The sequence below is a fragment of the Lithobates pipiens genome, unplaced genomic scaffold (assembly GCF_037356315.1).
Source record: "Lithobates pipiens isolate NorthernLeopardFrog02 unplaced genomic scaffold, aLitPip1_a1.2 Scaffold_13, whole genome shotgun sequence".
Lineage (NCBI taxonomy): Eukaryota > Metazoa > Chordata > Amphibia > Anura > Ranidae > Lithobates > Lithobates pipiens.
Window position 1 is genome coordinate 137257897 of NW_027507718.1, and position 12065 is coordinate 137269961.

General features: G+C 40.7%; 1 protein-coding gene across 1 annotated transcript in view; it reads right to left on the reverse strand.

Moving 5' to 3' along the window:
• Positions 1 to 12065, reverse strand: part of RNF126 (ring finger protein 126) — a 126950-nt gene that overhangs the window by 36036 nt on the left and 78849 nt on the right. The window contains exons 5-7 of the mRNA XM_077475630.1: positions 7468 to 7536; positions 5554 to 5623; positions 5376 to 5469 (exon numbers count right to left, since the gene is read on the reverse strand). Of these exons, the coding sequence (XP_077331756.1) occupies positions 5376 to 5469; positions 5554 to 5623; positions 7468 to 7536 (233 nt within the window). The remainder of the gene's footprint in view (positions 1 to 5375; positions 5470 to 5553; positions 5624 to 7467; positions 7537 to 12065) is intronic.

Sequence of the window (12065 nt, forward strand, 5' to 3'; positions counted from 1 at the left end):
TAACAACTGATGCAGCTAAAAGCCGCTCGGCTGTTATGCCAGAGGAGCGGGAGGGGACGACCCCCCCCTCCCGCCGCTCTTACCAGGGCTCCAGTTCAATCGGGAGCACAGATGCACAATCCGCCGCTTCCAGTGGCGGTACTCCATAAAGAGTACCTGTCACTACCTACAGGTATTACTGCCACAAAGGATTTTTTTATTTTTATTTTTTTAAAACAATTTGTTAATTTTAAAATAAATAAAAAAAATTTCTAAAGCGCCCCCCATTGCCGCGAGCTCGCGCAGCAAAGAAACCGCATATGGAAGTCGCGCCCGCATATGTAAACGGTGTTCAAATCACACGTGAGGTATCGCCACGATCGTCAGAGCGAGAGCAATAATTCTAGCACTAGACCTCCTCTGTAACTCTAACCTGGTAACCGGAATTTTTTTTTTAAAGCGTCACCTATTGAGATTTTTAGATACCGTAGTTTGTCGTCATTCCACAAGTGCGTGCAATTATAAAGTGTGACATGTTTGGTATCTATTTACTTGGTGTAACATTATCTTTCACATTATGCAAAAAAATTGGGCTAATTTTACGGTTTCGTTTTTTTTTTAATTTGTGAAAGTGTCCCTTTTCCCAAAAAGTGGCGTTTAAAACACCGTTGCGCAAATACCGTGTGACATAAAATATTGCAACAATCGCCGTTTTATTCTGTACAGTCTCTGCTAAAAAAATATATAATGTTTGGGGGTTCCAAGTAATTTTCTAGCAAAAATATGGATTTTAACTTGTAAACACCAAATGTCAAAGTCTTAGGCTTAGTTATGAAAGGATTAAGCAAGTTATTCCTAAGAATTACAGGCCTACAATAAGACAAATTTCCATGCAAAGCAATGTACCGCTTTGACATTCAAAAATACTGACATAATCAGCCAGGGAGGTAAAAGCACTCAAATAGAAATCTAAAAACAGAGTTGTAGTGAAAACCCCAATCTCCGAGACGCAGTGACACAATCCCGGCTTTGCGTGATCACGTCACAAAGTTGCTACGCCCTACACATTTTGTCGCAACTGATGTCATCCAGGGTGGCGCCGCTTCATCGTGCATTAAATAGAGCTTTTTGGTGGTATTTAATCACCACCTTTTTATTTTTTGCTATATGAACATGGAAACCCCCCCCCCCCCCCCCACCATTTTTCTTAGTTTGTTATACCAAACCCAGGACCCTGCAGTCACTATATCTGGTCTCCCACAGTACACGGAACATCGAAATGCAATTATTTTAGTAAATATACACGCTAAACACATTTCTTATGAGTAGTATATAGCAGTCTTGTGATTTTTTTTATCAGTTCCTGGTGAAGCTTGTAGGAGGAGTTTTAATACTGCACTGAGCTATCCTAAAAGGCTGCAGGGCTCCTGACCCTCTGGACAGTGCTGATTGGCCCATAATGAAAAGAAGAAAAAAAAAAGAAAGAAAAAGAAAAGAATAAGAAAAGAAATAAGGGAAGAAAAAAAAAAAATGTAACCTCTTCCTCGGCCGCTAGCTGGGTTATAAGTGCCCAACTAGCAGCCGAATAGCACCACTAAAATGGTAAAGCACCCCTAAAACTAGCAGCGTTTTACCATCAACGCCTGCCCACTCCAGTGTGAAAGCAGCCTTCATAAGTGATGCAGAAAATTTCTTACATTTAAACATTAAACAAAAAAAAACCTCCAGTTTACTTGTATGTATGATTTAGATAAAAAAAAACAAAAAAACAAAAAAAAAAAACAAAAAAAAAAAAAACTATATATTAAATAAAAACAGGTAGCCAAAACTTTTGGATGAAAAAAAAAATGAGCAAAGTCGTTTCTATGAAGACTCAGGCAACTTACACTGACTTCTATTACAGAAGTCTTTAGCAAGTCGCACTGTAGTTCTAAATTGGCCTTTTTATTAGTACAATCGGCCGATGCCGATTAATAAAAGAAAAACAGCAAATATCGGCCGATATATTGGTCGACCTCTATAATATAGATTAGTGCTCCCTGTATAAAGTTATTTAATAATAGAAACTGCCAAAAAAATTACTCACAAAATTAAAATTATTCAAATGCGTAATAAAAAGACATCAGCAGGGTTGTATCCTGCAGATCAGGCTAGGCTCCGGGCACCCAGAAATACATTGTGTGTATGTACATACACACACACCCAATGTTGAATGGACAAAAGTTGATGTACAATATGAAGACTCAATATTTGAAGGTTAACGTACAACCCCCTTCATATATCCATTATGTATTTAACGCTTGATGAATACTGATAGTTGCATTGTTGATTTGGAAGGAAAAGTCATGGAGGGGGGCACGGGCGGGGAATATTAATAGCTCAGTTTTAGAGAGACTTTCAGGAAGTGGTACGACATCCATGCTGATATGTCAGTTAGTGATGCGAGAGGAGACTGGAGTGAGGTGACTGCCATGTAGTGCTCGGGTGGGCCAAGAAGCAATGACTGAAAATACAGTACATGCTCAACCCTTTAACTGTGAAAAACAGACACTAAAGGTTGCCTGGTGTTAGAGGAAAAAAACTGTCAGAAGTATCTTTTGCAGTGGAAGAAGAGAGAAGCCAGGATCCACACTAGGTGCTATGGATTGAGAAAAGCACACGTACTATATGAACAGGTATAACTTTTTTCAATTTCAGCGTTTTCCAACCACTTTAAAAAGATGCTGTCTCACAAAGTGGTTAAAAAGCAACAAATACTTCTCCAGAGGAGAATAAATCACCCAAGGACACAACCAAAAAAAAATAAAAAACACACCACACACAACACAGATCTTCAGTGAGTGAGCAGGGTTATATGGGTCTTTTTGCCAGTGTCCAAGCACCTGAAAGTAGCAGTATATAACCCATGGTCTAGAAATGATTCATGTCCTGTATGATTAGGATGAGAAACTGAAGGTTATATATTTTTTACTTCATTAAGAAAGGAGAAGGGGGGAGTAGGGGGGAAAAAAAAAAAAAAAAAAAAAAAAGGGAAGGAGGATAGAGATCTATCTATCTATCTATCTATATATATATATATTTTTTTTCTAACACCTTCGAGACTAAAATGGCGGTGGTGGTTTTATATATATATTATATATATATATATATATATATATATATATATATATATATATATATATATATATATATATATATATATATATATATATATATATATATATATATATATATATATATATTTATTACACACACACTACATAATATTCATGCATGTCAAAGATACATTTTTCATACAATAGTTTTCAACAGGCGAGAGACATAGAATGAACATTTCTGCTAACAACTGTTTTAGTGCTCATTGAATTTCAAATAGAATATTGTGTAATGTGTTCTCTTCCCTTCATCCTGCTTGCTTTACATCCAAGTAAAAAGTAATAAAGCCATTCACACTTACTCAAGTGTCCATCCCGATTACCCACATTAACACAAGCGATATTAAACCAATACACAAGTTTATGCTTTATGTTCTTTTGTAGCATTGCTTTCCATGCCTTGGTGTGATCATACATTTTTTGGGTAACCCCTGGCTTCTTAAGTCTTATGCCCCATACACACTATCAGTATTTCTGCTGAGTTTTTCCATCAGGTTTACCAAAACCATGTAGTACAAGGGCCTGCCTGATTGCATACAAATGGAAACTCCTAAGGTTTGACCTCATATTATATGGTTTTGGTAAATCTGAAGGAAAAACTCAGCAGAAAAACTGATAGTGTGTATGGGTCTTTAGAGATATTGTATTGCCCTGAGGTGGACATCTATATATTCCATGAGACATATGAAGGGGACTGCAGATATTAGGTTCAGTATAGTGGCTATAAACTCCGTTACCTCAGACCAAAAAGGTTCTTATTTTGTGTGATTCCCATAGCATATATTGACATTGAACTTGACAGGTGGGAGATGGAGGTTTGTCTATTTTAAGCAAATTAGATGGTGTATAGCAGAGATATGCAATTACTGGACCTCCAGCTGTTGCAGAACTACAAGTCCCATGAGGCATAACAAGACTGACAGCCCCAAACATGATACCCAGAGGCATGATGGGACTTGTAGTTTTGCAACAGCTGGAGGGCCTCGAATTGCCTATCCCTGGTGTATAGTATACTTGGTGTAACTATTTCAGCTGAATTTGTCTAATCTCTAGATAATATAACCAAAGTGATGTAAGCCCTTGCTGCATATCCAATCTGTGTGCAATATACATACATATTATATATAATATATATATATATATATATATATATATATATATATATATATATATATATATAATTTACAGTCGTAGCAGGCAACTTTTGAACTGCATTTCTGTTATCAAAAGATTTCAAAAACACTCCTTTTATATAACAGATAGAAATATTTAACACCAAAATATAGCTCAATAAGATCCTCCTGATAAAGAATTCTTGTTGATTACACCATAGGGGAGTGTTTTCTGAGAATATGGTTTCCCCCTTTGATAAACGTTTATCAGCTTATACCGATGATACACAAGGACATGTGGCCAATTTCTGTACCTGTTGTCACCATTAGCTTTTGCTTGTTTTTTGAGGCTGGGTTCACACTGCTGCGGCTACGAGAACCGGATGCGATTCGCACCGCACTGCAAATCACATCCGATCTCTGTGCGATGCGAGTTCAGCCAGATAGTATGGTTGAATTCGCATCGCACCCGCCCCAAACTGGCACAGGACCCTTTTTTTGGTCCGCAGCAGAATCGGATCGCATGGGTGTTCACACCATGCGATCAGATTCCTGTCCGAATTTGCAGATCGCACTGCGATATATGCGAACTGATCTGGGGGTGTCATTAACGTTTCACTGACACTCCCAGTAGTTCGCATAGGGCAGTGTGAACTGCCGCCGGGAGGCATGCGATGCGGGAACCTGCCGCGGATTTGCGGTGTTCCCGCATCGCTGCAGTGTGAACCCAGCCTTAGCAGAGGTTATGCAGGGTCTCAAAAGGGCAAATTAGTAACAGCTGCAATATATTCTTTGGATATTCTAGCTGGAATGTCCCTTCGTAGAGTTATAGAGTCAATAATGTTAAACTTACTTTCAGGAATATAAATTGGTGTACTGATTTTATTTAATATTAGGTACCCACCAAAAGACATTATTTCAACAACATTTTTTCACTTACTTTACTTAATAAATCGATTAGAAGAAGAGAACAACGATTTACTTTAAAATCTGACCCATGCAATGACTTTGCTCATCTTTAATTTATTTTTTATCTTCCAGTAGTTGTTAATGTCTGCACAATGGAATGCCCATGAATATTTGTATTTTACAGCAAATGGTCATAAAATTAACCATTTCAGATACTCACCCACATGCTCCTCTGTTATCTTAATTGTCGGAAGTGCTTGGATCTTCTCATTATCTGCAGGTGGAGGACCCGTGTTCTCAAACTGGTTAAGTAACTAAGGGAAAGAGAAAATAGGACAACTTTGCAAGAATAATCACTAAATTTCCACATAACTTCACTACAAAGAATTAAGAAATACCTGCGTGATTATGGTATCAAGGCCATTAGCTCCCCAAGCATAATCCATTGGATTGGAATGAAGGACTCCCCTTTGTTAGGAAAAAAACATGCAATTAAAAAAAAAAAGCAATGTTGATGCAAGTGATTTAAAAGGCATTCTAAATTCTAAAAAGGCAGAAGGTTTTGTACCTTAGTGTATTATGCATTGTCTGCATTAAGGAGAAAAAAAAAAAAAAAAGAAGGCATGCAGCCGCCCCCCCACATACTTACCTGAGCCAAATCCAGCGCTGTGCACGAGAGCAGAGGCCATTGAGAAGTTGGGTGAAATCTTTCAATAGACACACATGATCCTGTGATAAACTGGGAATTTTGAATAGATTTAACCTTACTTCCCATCACATCATTCGCACACAGGCCTGGGAGGGGTTCCAACCCTCTATAAATTCTTAATTGGCTATACAAATACTTCAATATTATATCACATCACATAAGTCAGGTGACCCTTGAGCAAACAAATTTACATTTTGGACAATGATAATGTAGCATATAAAGTAAACCTCAGAATATACAAAATTAAAATCCATTTCGGTTCAACCAACTTAAAGCTGACAACGGTGTTCTTTTACAAACCTACAAAAATGTAAAATGGCACAATACACCGATGAAATACATAGAAGGGAGCACCTGTCAACGATTTGCATTTCTATTCATTCCCTTTAGAGAAATACACAGAGCCCTGTCCCACAGCAGAACTTTGTCTTGCAGGGAAATTTCTCTTGATGATGAATGTTTTATTAAAGGGATTTAACATTTATTGATATGGTTGTCTGCAATTTTCTTACATCCTGCCTACTAGCATGTATGTGTTGTTCTCTACACTCAAGTTTTGCCTCTAGTGAGAGCAGTCCCAGTTGCCAGCTATATTAGGTTAGCACTCAGGCAATCTTTCAAGCCATAAAATTGTTGGTGTCATAGCTGGTGTACAGCTAGGTATGTACACAACACTGCAACAGATTCAATAAAGGGGCAAGGAAGGCATTTACTTATGTCCCTTTAAGTCCCTCTCACTGTTTGGCAACAACCAAAATGCGCTGTGGTGCGTACTGCTTTTTGCTTCATATAGTAGTTTTGTATGGGATGAGGTTAAAAATATGACTGTCCTCAGGTGAGATATGCTAGGTACTCCACTGCTGTCAGCAGGTCAATTTTGGGTACTTCTATTGTTCCACTAAAAGCAGTTGTTAAAAAAAATAAAAATAAAAGGGGGAGGAGAGCGGAAGAAGCAGAAGAGAGGAGGGCCCTGGGCAGTTTAGGTCATAATGTGCTAGTATGCACATTATGACAGACTTGCCTGAAAAAGCCCTCCAACGGTGCGCTGTTACTGCTGTAGGTGCTTCCATCTTCACCTGGTCTTCCTTCCAGGTTTGCGGGCTTCTGCAGTATGAATGGCCAAGCCGCACCGGAGTCACTGTTTATTGGACAGGTATGCTATTGCTTCAGAGAACATGCAATGGTGAGGTTACCAGCTGCTTCTAAAAAAGTAAATATCTGGCTAAACTGTGCACGTTTAGGATATATTTACTGCACCTATAGGCAAGCCTTATTATAGGCTTTCCTGTAGGTAAAAATCAACCAAGGGAGTTTAAATGCCTTTTAAAGTGGGAGTAAAGACGTAATAATGAATACAAAGTTGCATAAATGTGTGTCTTATATCACCATGGAAACTCAGATTTGGCCTAATAATGCATGTTAGTTTAGGAATTGTGCAGATATTATACAATCTAATGGTATGCAAGTATTGAAAGTTAAAATCCAGACATTAACAATTTAATTTAGTATCAACTTATTTATAATGGTCTTCTCATCAGTTACGATTATGAGAAGGCCATATTAGACATGCAAAGCACACAGACAGGACAACTACCAGACTCACCATGGCCCAAGTCCCAAGTTGGGCATTGCTGTGGGTGCAATAATCCCATTCACCAGCTGCTGAATGATCCTAACAATGAAAGAAAGACACAAAAATATCTAATAGAAGCCGCTTTTAATATAAAATTTTACTATTTCTTAACAGTTGTGTAAAAAAAACAAACCAAACCATTCTGTAAAACTAAATATACAAATCATTGTCCAGTGTCCCGTAGCCCAACTGATTATTTTACAAATAAAAATATACCCCACTCAGGAGCACAGTATTCCCAATTAAGAGACCCCTTAAGGTGGTCGTATACCCCTTTTAGCACATTTTTACCTGTACGGTTTAGGAGCTATTCATGAGCCTTGCATGCAGCTGCTGACATCAGTGGCACATGCGCTCTGAAACCCCATTCACACCTGAGCGTTTTGTAGCTTGACGCCTGAAGCTACAAAACGCTGGGAAAAAAATCTATTATTCTCAATGGAGATGGTTCACATCTCCACTCCAAGTCGCCTGAAGCCCTACGCCTGAAGCTCAAACAAGTTCCGGACCCTTTTTTGTCGCGCGAATCGGGCTTTTTTTATTCCCATAGAAACTAATGGAAACGCTCGATTCAAGCGTTTAGTGCAACAACGAGCATTTCTATGGGCGTTTTGTCGCTGTATCTGCTCAGGAGAAAATATAATTTACATAAGGAAATTACATAAATGACATAAAAAAAATACACAGGAAGTGCACAGATCACCATTTTTAGCTCAAATGGAGACCAGCAATATGGAAGGAGAACTGGATGAGACAGTATGTCTCCTAGATCAAGAGAGCTTCATAAGAATGGTGAAGGAGTACCCCTGTCTGTATGATACTAGAGATCCATGCTAGCGACCGGAAAAGGGTTAAAATCGCACACAAAGCACCGCTGCAGCGGCGCTTTGCCAGCGTTCTAGCGGCCGATAGCAGGGCGGTTTTAACCCCCGCTAGCGGCCGAAAAAGGGTCAAAATCACACACAACGCACCGCTGCAGCGGCGCTTTGCCAGCGTTCTAGCGGCCGCTAGCAGGGCGGTTTTAACCCCCACTAGCGGCCGAAAAAGGGTTAAAATCGCACACAAAGCACCGCTGCATTAACCCTTTTCCAGCCGCTAACGGGGGTTAAAACCGCCCTGCTAGCGGCCGCTAGAATGCTGGCAAAGGGCCGCTGCAGCGGTGCTTTGTGTGCAATTTTAACCCTATTTCGGCCACTAGCGGGGGTTAAAACTGCCCTGCTAGCGGCCGCTAGAACACTGGCAAAGGGCCACTGCAGCGGTGCTTTGTGTGCAATTTTAACCCTATTTTGGCCGCTAGCGGGGGTTAAAACTGCCCTGCTAGCGGCCGCTAGAACGCTGGCAAAGGGCCACTGCAGCGGTGCTTTGTGTGCAATTTTAACCCTTTTTCGGCCGCTAGCGGGGGTTAAAACTGCCCTGCTAGCGGCCGCTAGAACGCTGGCAAAGGGCCGCAATCGCACACAAAGCACCGCTGCAGTGGCGCTTTGCCAGCGTTCTAGCTCCATATCTAGTTCTAGATATGGAGCAGGGAGCACAATGCTGAACCGGAAGTACAATAACCAAGTACAGTACCCGGGAAGCAGATGAAAATTGTGAAATGGTGAAAAACCCTATTCCACTAGGAAGCACTAGACCAACTAAATGAAAATTCTACAATCCATGGTCATAAATTCTCTAAACAGTAGTGCAATCCGTGGCGTATCTACATCAATGTTTGTAGTACACTGAGGAAAATATGTACCTCAAATGTGACCAGAGAAGTCATGACTATAATATGTGCTAGGCCAAAGGATACCACTAATATTGACTTCTCTGGTCACATTTGAGGTACATATTTTTTTCAGCTACCACCCTACTGCACTATTTTGCACTTGTTTATATTTGCACATATCTAATTTTCGTTTGTATCTTGTATATTTTGGAATTTTCCTCAGTGTACTACAAACATTGATGTAGATACGCCACGGATTCCACTACTGTTTAGAGAATTTATGACCATGGATTGTAGAATTTTCATTTAGTGGGTCTAGTGCTTCCTAGTAGGATAGGGTTTTTCACCATTTATATTGGGTTAATGCTGATGAGTGTCACTATTTATCAGATATTTACATTTATATTTTTTCCTGCAATTCCCTTTTCCATTTCTTTTTGATTACCTCTACTACTGGTGTTTTTGAGGTTGCTTCTGCTTCCCTTGTAGTATACTAACAATTAGGAGCCAACACTAAAACTTAGCGTTTCCCAGCCATCTAGGATATACTTGCCTAGAAATACATTTATTACAGGTAGCGCCTGGGTCCCTCACTATATATGTCTTTACAACAGTCGCAGCTCACGGCCTCCTTTGAGAGGTGTGAGGTATAGGGACGGCAGCACCTTTCACCTTATCTAGTTTTATATATTTATTACCATATCGCGGTTTTGTTCCTTTTTTTGGGGGGGGGGGGCTGTCAAAAAAAAAAAAAAAATTAAAGTACACGATGCTCTGGTGGAGTGGTCTTTAATGGAAAAAAAAAAAAAAAAAAAAGACATCATCTCTCCAAACTCATAGGCCTGCGCATCAACCTTTTGAACCCACTTTGGCTTTCAGTAGGGTTGTCCCGATACCACTTTTTTAGGTTTGAGTACAAGTATCAATATTTATTCCCCCCCCCCCCCCGTACTCGCCGATATCGATTTGTTTTATTAAATTAACGTCATGTCACAAGTCGCAGTACTGATGAAAAAGAAAAAAAAATGCTCAGTATCGGCACAGATACTAGTATCAGGACAACCCTAGCAAGAGATCCCTTTTGGGTAAACTAGAGCTAGATGCAAAAGGTTACACCATATCCTTAAAAAGAAAAGCAGAAACCACCCTGAGCAAAAAGAAGGTCCTTAGTCTCAAAGCAACCTCATCTTTGTGTAAAATCAAATTGATCTTCTCAGGAGGATACAGGCAGTCCCCGAGTTCCAAACACCCGAGTTACGATCGACTCCTACTTACGAATGGACCTCGGCCGCTTGTGCTCCATGCTAGTTCTGGATACCGCTGAGCAGCCATCTTGCAGTGCCGGACACATCCCACACTGCAGTACTGCATGGCCAGAAGAGCCCCAAATAACATGACTGCATGCCCAGAACATCCCACATCCTGGAACAGGCTGAAGTTGCACTTAAATATGCACTGTTCTGATTTGCAATCCACTTAACAAACCTACCGTCCCCATTGTGTTCGTAACCCAGGGACCACCTGTAATGTTGTTAACTCAGGGACCCACCTAGCCAAAATGATGGCACACACACACACATATATATTTTAAATGTAATTCTTTGGCCGAACAGAATCCAGTGGAGGGATTGATAGAGAGGTGGCAGACAGAGCGATTGATAAGGTGGATGAGTCTGGCACCAGCATTCATGATGGATTGAAGAGGTGATAGACTACGTAGAAGTCAGCCAATGAGAAGGGAGTTGCAGTAGTCAGCGAGTGAAGAGCTTTTTTGCGTCATTGGTTAGAAAGGGGCATATTTTGGAGATGTTGAGGCGGCATGATTTGGACAGTGATTGGACGTGGTGCTTAAAGGAGAGTTCAAAGTCCAGGACTACACCTAGAACCTTGGCACGTGGGGATGGACTTGTACACTGACTTGTAGTCAGGTGTGGGCAACTGTGTCCAATGCTTTTGCAAAATCCAAGTATAACACACGTCCACAGTTACCCCTCAGTCCAAGATTTTACTTACCTCCTCAGAAAAAGAAATCAGGTGTGTGACAGCTTGTGTCTTTCATGAATCCATGCCATCTGCTGCTTTAAATATTTTTTTTCCCAGCAAGAACCTATCTATGTGGTCTTTTATTAAACTCTCTAGTATCTTCCCGACTATAGAAGTAACAGGTCTTTAGTTACTTGGTAAAGACTTTGATCCCTTTTAAATATGGGCATCACATTGGCACTACGCCAAACCAGTGGTACCATTCCAGTCATTAACAAAACCCTAGAAATAATGGCTTTGAAATGACAGAGCTCAACTCTTAGGATCTGTGGGTGGATGCAATCTGGTCCAGATGCTTTATCCACCTTTATTCTGTCTAAATATTTCTGAGCCATTTCACTTTTGAGCCATTATAGATCATTTGGGGCTGTGCCAATACCACCCCATGCTCCTTGTGTATACACAGAGCTGAAGAAGGTATTTAGTAAAATTAGCTCTCTTAACCGCTTCGCGCCCGCCCTATAGCCGAAAGACAGCTACAGAGCGGACGCTATCTGCCGGGAGGCCGTCCCTGGACGTCCTCCTGTTTACTTCAGCAATGCGCGCTCCCGGGAGCGCGCATCGAGGAAGCTCTGTCACAGCCAGTCACAGATCTCTGTAAACGGCCAATCACAGCGGCCGTTTACAGCGCGATCGGCCTAACTAATGAGAGATGATCTCATACGTAAGCATATGAGATCATCTCTCAGCGCCGCTCTCCCTCACACAGACAGCATGTGAGGAGGGAGAGATGAATGGCTGCAGTGGCCGTAAGTGGGGGGGGGGGGGAATGTGCCATCCTCCCCCAGTGCCATCTGCCCCCAGTGCCACCTGTCAG